We start from the raw sequence: 7,830 nt of genomic DNA, 5'->3' as shown, positions 1-7,830 counted from the left end.
GGCCGCACGTCTCTGCTTCAGGCGGCGAGCGGTCGTGCTTTTCTCGGTGGCGGGCGTCTCTTGGAAGAATTTAGGTCTTATTTCATTCTTATTTTCTACAGTCATCCTAGGTGGGAGAGTGCAGAGCCTCCTCTGGAGTATTGGGCGTGAGGAGGTTGGCAACGGCTTTCTCCTGACAAAATGGTTTCTGTACATCTCTTTACGTCGGGTAGCTTTTGTAAGCTGCTCTGGCAGCAAAATCGTAGCTACCTGAAGTTTCAGAGCGCACCTGCGGCACCTCGTGGGTGACCTTTCCCCGTTAATTCGCCAGCTAACCGGGCCGCTGCTCTGTGTAGCCGCTTCCCCGGGAGGGCAGAGCGGAGGGCACTGCCCGGCTGAGGTGAGAGCGGCCCCGGTGACGTGCGGATGTTACGCAACGAAAACACAAGGGACAGGCAGGACCAGTTTGGATCGGTGCTTTTGGTCTAGGGGATCCATTAGCCTCAACTGCATGTAGGTGCTTGCGTGTAGCTTGCATGTGGATGACTTCATTTATAGGATTCATTCAAGGTTCATCACTGACAATCCAAAAGACTTGAGCTGGCTGGGTTTTTTTAACTCACCTTAGTTTCTGTCTGACAGATACCACGCCATGGTTGCGGTTTTGGTACTGCTGTGTCAACTACATGTGATGATGTTTGCATTTCCTCACTGCACAGGGAAATTAAATAACTTGAAGCAACCTGAACGGAAGGATGGTAACTTACTTTTAACGTGATTTTATGCTTTCCAAAATAAAACTGTATCTAACTTTGCTTCTGCTGAGAAATCTTTTTATGTATGTAAATAGCTCTTTTTTACTTCATTAAAAAAATTAAGCTGTTTTATGCTTAATTTTAGAATATTTGAATATCTTTTGCTGAAATGATTGATAATTGACTTGGGTGTTGATGTTAAGTATTTATCAGATCCAGTAGCAAGTGCAGATTGGGACAACTGAGCTTTCTTTAGGTCTCTAGGGTTATTGTCATTGCTGTAACCAGAATCCTCTAAGTAACATCAAAATTCCAAAAGTTTGAAATCTGTATTAAGACAGTACTGCTTCGGTACTACTTGAGCACATCACAGTTTTATTTGTATATCTAAAATTGCTTTGTATTTGAAAGGGTTTATTTGCTTGTTTTGAGATGGATATTTTTTTCTCAGTACCAGATCCCCTTACAACACCTGGAAAGATAAACATAGTGCTGCTATTGCAGTTCTGCCCTTTGGAGGGAGGGAAGTGGAGAGGAATTGAGGTAAAAACAAATTAAGTTCCCAAAAAGGACTCAAGCACTACAATGCTAATCTGTGTGACACTTCACATTTAAGCATCAGAGCTTCAAAAAGGAATTTGTAACTTAGCTGTCCAGTCTCCTCCATGGGTAGAGTGCTAAAACCTTAAGACAGACTTTAAAAAGTCATCTCATTGAGCAGGAGGCTCCTTCAGGGCAGTATGTTGAGCAGAAAACATGGCTAGCAGAAAAATGCTTGAGACAGGTTATTCATTAAAATCCATATTGCTCTGTGGCATAAAACGTTGGGCCAGCTGCCAGGCTGCCTCTTTCCTGTGAGTTCACGGTGTAGAACCTTCTCCTGACAATAGGCCCAGATCACTCCTTCAAAGATGGAGTTGGAAAGAGAGGGGCCCAACTCTTCAATAATTTAGCAAGTAGAACAGCTGCCAAGAGTATGAGGTACCTGCATGGAGAGGTTAACCCTTCAGCATTTTCTGAACGTCTTTTACCAGCAGAGTTACTTTATTTAGCACATCGTGTGGATGCATTTTTAAGTGCTAGGCATCCTAAAACTGGATTTACCATTTCGTTGAACCACGGCCTAAGGACTGCAGTTCCCTCACATATAGGAGAGAATTCAAATCCATCTGTTTCATTCTCCAAATGCTATCTTAATCAGGTTGTAGGTAATTCAGAGATGGAGATAGGTGCACTTTGACTATGTCCTACAAAATGAAAAAAGTGCAGATAAATGGATAAAGACTCTTCGAAAGAGAAAAAGAGCATGTATCACTGGGAATTAGGGATCCTAGGCTCCAGGCAGCTTGCCTATGCATTCCATGTTAATTAAAATGCATCAATTATCTTACCTAAGTTAATTCAGAAGTATAGCAAATACTACTTGCGTGGTAAGGAATGAAACACTACTGAGCAAAACTGAAGATCTCTGTTTCAGAAGACTGAAGTTATTCTCGCGATTTGCACTTAATCAAGATACTGGTAATATTTTTTCCATGTAATTCTTTTCCCTTTCCACTTGCGGGTCTGGGGATTCTTTTTGGATGAAGTCCTTCTCTCTGGTTACTCTTAGATATAGCATAAATATTTTAAGCTTAGATTTTCTTGCCATTACTTTAGAATAACAGATTTCCCTTCCTACACAAATGTGTGCGCACACGTGTGGCTCCTTCAATATATACTGTAATATTATATAAATATATACTGTAATATTCCTTCAATATACTATAATATTAAAGACATAAACAACCACTATGCAAGTTACACTGTAGTTTTCTTAGTTTGCAGAGAGCAAACCATTTTGAGATACCATTGCAAGATCTAACAGTAACTATTAGGGTAAAAATTCCTGAATGATGTGATAATCTCGCCAAACAAGCTAACAAGAACACAGAGCTAATTTGTAGCTGAATAATGTTATTCTGAATCTTATCTCCTTTTTTAGCCGTCTGGCTTGGTATGTAACAATGCTGTTTCTGCATTACACTTGTAAAAATAATCCTCTAGTCATTTTGCTTAACTGAATAGTCTGAGTTTCTTGGAGTATAGCTTAGGTTTTCACTAGAAAGCAAGCCAGAAAGCTAGTTCTGTCATATAAAGATTTTTTTTTTTTTTTTTTTTTAAAGAAGCTGTAGCAAGAGCAGGCTAAAACTTGACTATGGAAAGTGCCTGGTGAGAAAATGCATTCCTGTATTCCAAAGCCTTCTATAATTTCACTAACTCTTCTGGAATCTCACCTCACAACGTACTCCATGAGGCCTCACAGGGCCTGTAATAAGCACAAAAGAAGAAAAGAATTAAATGTCTTCAGAAGTGCCCGTTGTCAGTAAAACTCCTATCATGGACTAATTTAAAACAAACAAACTTGGCAATATGCCGACCTTTACATAAAACTTGCTGACATGATTGTGAAAAGAGAACAAATGTAAAATTAATAGGATTCTGCTGCTATGATTTAAAATCCAAATTCCACAAACAAAATTTGGAACTCACAGATACCAGAATGTTAATAAATGTATATTGAGGATTCTTTAGAAGGAAGAGTTGGGGGGGGTAGGGGTGGTGTTACCTTTTTTTCCCCCCCTTGCCTCCTTCCTCCAGTAGGTCAGTGTCTTGCTGGGTTTGCATCTGACTGAACTTCTGCTTTATGCAACTATTACTTTGTTCTTAAGAGCTCCAGTAAAAAACTGATGCCCCCATCCCAGAGGGATAATACCAAAACTTGAACAACAGCTGTCATGAGAATCAAATTCTCTTGGCCAGCATAAGGAATAGCTGAAATGCTTTATGAGAAAGGAAAATATGTTTATTTTCTATTGCGTAGTTAGAAAAGTTAGCAGCGAAGAAGACATTTTAGGAGGAGACCTTGATGTTTCTTTTTCCTGTATGTAGTTGAGAGATGCTAGGGGAAGAAGGGGTCTCAATGTGCTCCTTAAGGATATTAACCATCCTTTAAAAATACCAAATTTAGCCTTCCTAACTTGTTTTAAATCAACTTGATTTTTTTTTATTAGTGTTCACATCAGAAAAGGAGGCCAATTTATTCATTGGACGGCATCTTCTGAATAACAGATTTGATTTTGAAGCATTCACAGCAGATAACCTGGAAAGAGAATGCTTTGAAGAGCTGTGCAATTATGAAGAAGCAAGAGAATTTTTTGAAGACCCTGATAAAACGGTAGCTGTTCAAACTGAATTTAATATATTGAAGGAGATTGACTAAATCATTACTGTATCTAAATACTGTAGCCCTTCCGAAAATAGCACTTAAAATAAGATGATTGCTTATTTTACTGCAAAAGTAGAGGCCCCAGTTAGATGTGGTTATTGCTTTAGATACACAGTGAATACACCTGAATATCTACTATTGCCTTACAGACTTTAGATAAGGGCTCCAATTCGGCAAACAAATACAAATGAAACTTCAGACATACCGCTTGTGGATATACCTATATGTGTTTTCAGAATCTCTTTTTTTTTTTTTAGTAACTTCTCAGCATCCAATTTGAATGTGTTCCACATGCTCTATGTATTAATTGGCAGATCGTGTCCTTGTGTCATGCCAAAGAAGTGTTTTAGAAGAGAGGAGTACAGAGTAAATCCAAAGTTCAGCTATTGCTGAGTACTCCTATAGCATTATCTTCTAAATCGCTACCTATATACAGCTTGGAAGAAACCTGGTATAAAAAAGAGAAAAATACGTAAGAAACCTTTCAGCCCGATAATGGAACGTGATGATTGTCTGAAGACTGGCTCTGCTGCACGCAGCAAGAATCTCTTTGTGATTCTAGGTGTGCTCTGCACTAACCTGCAGAAAGAGCAAGGAATACACTCCTGTTCTGAAGGGGGAAATGTTAGTTTGCCATTGCAAGCATTTTCCTAAGAAAAAGGTGAAAGTTAAATGGAATCTTGATGGAGTCGTTTGCTGGGTAGCAAAAGTGGAAATTATAGCTAAACACATTTAATGCCTAACAGTCATGCAACAAAGGTTTTTCTCTGAAATGAATCCCATTATTTTTCCTACCTGATATGAATTCAAATACTGTTCATGCAAATGTCTGATTCTTAAGAACTTGACTTTGCCTCTATACTCTTCTGTAGGGATTTACAAAGATTAATTGTAAGCATTTTTTTAGTGTCAGAATATATGCTAACTTCTACTGTAATCAGGCAGAAATAGGAGGTAACATTGGACAGTTAAATGCACTTTTCTCTTTCACCAGCTGGCATTTGCTTCTTTGTGAAACTGTAATTTTTATGCGAACTTGAATGTATGAGAAAAATATGGTGGGATAAGAAAGTACAAATACTTCAGTGGGAGTTGCTTCTGTTTATGCCGTTGTTAAATTTTGCCCACAGTACCATATAAAAAAAATTGTTAATAAGCCTGCCAATATAGCTCATATAAATCTGATCCTTTGTGTTTTTATAGATGGATTTTTGGAAAGACTATTCAACTAAAGGCCCTAAAATAAAAATAGGTAAGTCATCTTTTTATTCTTTTCTTATATCGCAATATTTTGTTTGTTATAATAGTACATGCTTAAAAATACACCATGCATTCAGTTAGCAAAATCAGAATTGATCTTTTTACTGAAATTCACTATGAACTGTGCAAGTGTATTACATTATCTGATTCAATAAAACATACTCACTGAAGCGTCTTGCTCACAGTGGGATCCATTATAAGTGTAGTTAAAAACAATATCAATTTTGTTGTCCATTTCTTTGTTTTATTACACAGTCAGTAAACTTTGCAGTAATTCTGTAGCTGCTTTCTGTGGCTTTGTTTCGTTTGTCCTGTCTCCGCCCCCCATTTCTTTAATAGTAATATAACAGTCTGATTCAGGTTCAGAGTAGTCTTATGCCAGATGTTTTATAAAAAATGGTCAGTATGACTTGAGGAAAGATCTACAGCCTGATCAAGGTCACGAGTACACAAAGTAATATTTGGAAGGCATTAGAAGACAGACATCTCAACAGTTTTATGTACAGAAAAGGGAATATCTACTCACTTTTGCTTGAAGCTGAATGTGAATGATACTCTTGGGTTGTGTTGCGCAGATACGGCTTCTCACCACAAGCTAAACATTTGTGGAAAGTAACAGCCTTAAAGCACAGCAAAATTAGTATTTCACAGCGTATACTGTATACTATGGAGATGGAAAGAACACATAATGAAAATAACCAATGTTTTATCTTCAGGTGATGAGACACTACAAAAGATTAATGTTACAGGACTTCTCATCAGTCTAGTTGCTGCTGGAGTACTGTTAGTTATAATTGTACTGCTTATCTTCTACTGCTGCAAAAGTAGATGCAAAACAAGGCAACCACCAGGGTAAGGAATTTCACTGCTTAAAAAAAACCAAGCGCCAAAATAAACTCTTGCTTAAGAGTGGAATTTAAAAATCACTGTGAGTTGGTCTAACTGTATTCTCAGAGAATCCAATGGGAGTTCTAGTACTTACTTTCCTGGAAGCCAAGTTAGGTGAGCGCTAGCAGTAGTTATGCTGAAGTTATAAAACAACACTTCCATGGCTGATGTACCTTTGGGGTTTTTTTTGTGTGTGTGTTCTTGGTTCCAAAATATTCTTACTAAAAAGATGCAATCATTTTAATAGGTTAGGGCCTGCAGTGGAAAGCCTAACGTGTTCTGTTCGCTCTTTAAAGTGGGGTGTGTGCTCTTCATGGCGTGTAGTCTACCTCAGACGTGCAATGAAGTAGGCTGGAGGAAATGCTTCTCTACTAATTTTCTAGCCCTTCTTGTTCCTTTATTGTAAACTTGAAAGGCATACAAGAGGATCCTGTGCTTCCTCTTCCCTATAAATTTCACATTACTGAGCTATTCTTACCCTGTGGTTTGGAGAGAGTATTTGGCTTCTGGTCTTTATGATCATTGAAGGCAAGTGTTTTTTGGTGTTTTTTCTGTTTGTGGTTTTTTGTTCATTTTGGTTTTTTTGGTGTTTTTTTGTTTTGTTTTGTTTTTTTACAACTAAGACTTTATATTCTTTCTTCCCTTTAAAACAGAAGCTGCCACTTATAATGCTGTTAACTTTGTTTAGGTACTTGGATTATGTAAGAAGTAGAAGACGCAATTCATCTAGCATCTTCAGAAGGCACGAAGAATTTTCTTTAAACCCACTTCCTCTCAGAACTGATGATTCAGGACTACCAACTTATGAGCAAGCAGTTACTTCAGATGGACAACACGACGTGCCACCACCCCCTTATCCAGGGCCCCCAAAAGGGGCACGGGTGTTGAAAAAGTCTATGTCACTTCCTGCCCCTTAGTCACAAACCTCCTTCTGGGGTGAGGGAGGATTACTGAAATGTAACATACTTTTTTAAAAAGTGTGTGTTACCTTGCATATTGCAAGACAGTTTACAAAAATGTGAAAGATCTTTAGCACGACTAGGAACAAATGAAAATCCCATTTGGGAAAAGAGGTTATCTGTTGCAAAGGCTGCAGGACTATTCTTTGCACAATTATTGCACCAAGAGGAGAGAATGCATAAAGAGTACATCTTGTACATCTGCCACCCTCTTCCATGTGCACTTTGAGCCATCCCATTATACTACTGATGTTTCATTAATAGTTTCATCTTTTTTTTCTCTAGAAGGAACAGTATTTTAATTGGTTTTGACACCATTTTTTGTGACAATACTTTAAACCACCATAAGAAGTCTGCTTTGTTGTTTGATAGATTCACTTCATTGCTGTGTGAATTTTCTATTAATTCTAGTAATAGATTTGCATATGAAAATTATTTCATAATTTGATCTTTCAAATGTATATATATTACTGCTTCTGGATTACACTGGTTTGTTTTAGACACTGCTGGTTAACACTACTCAATTTGTTGTATTTTTGTAATTTCGGATGAAAGGGAACCATGAATTGCACGGCACATTACCCATTTGGACAAAGTATACTTTTATCAAATGGGTTTGATATTCAGTTCGACCTGGTATTTAGTGCTGAACGAGTACTATGGGTCAGGGGATGTTAAGCAAATAGCTAGATATTTGTCCCTTGTTTAAAAAGTACCCAGG

The 7,830-nt window shown here is 37.9% G+C and overlaps 1 protein-coding gene across 1 annotated transcript; it reads left to right on the top strand.

Annotated features, from left to right (window-relative positions):
* Positions 1-631: 631 nt before the first annotated feature.
* On the top strand, positions 632-7,067 carry PRRG4 (proline rich Gla (G-carboxyglutamic acid) 4 (transmembrane)). The gene is made up of 5 exons (XM_009334502.1): positions 632-737; positions 3,788-3,951; positions 5,206-5,254; positions 5,979-6,114; positions 6,839-7,067. The coding sequence occupies exons 1-5, from the start codon at positions 632-634 to the stop codon at positions 7,065-7,067; spliced, it is 684 nt and encodes a 227-aa protein (XP_009332777.1).
* The last annotated feature ends 763 nt before the right edge of the window (positions 7,068-7,830 follow it).

This window comes from Pygoscelis adeliae, unplaced genomic scaffold, assembly GCF_000699105.1.
Source record: "Pygoscelis adeliae isolate BGI_AS28 unplaced genomic scaffold, ASM69910v1 Scaffold171, whole genome shotgun sequence".
NCBI classification, from domain to species: Eukaryota; Metazoa; Chordata; class Aves; order Sphenisciformes; family Spheniscidae; genus Pygoscelis; species Pygoscelis adeliae.
Note: the sequence above shows the minus strand (reverse complement) of the source record. Positions and strands in the feature narration are given on the sequence as shown.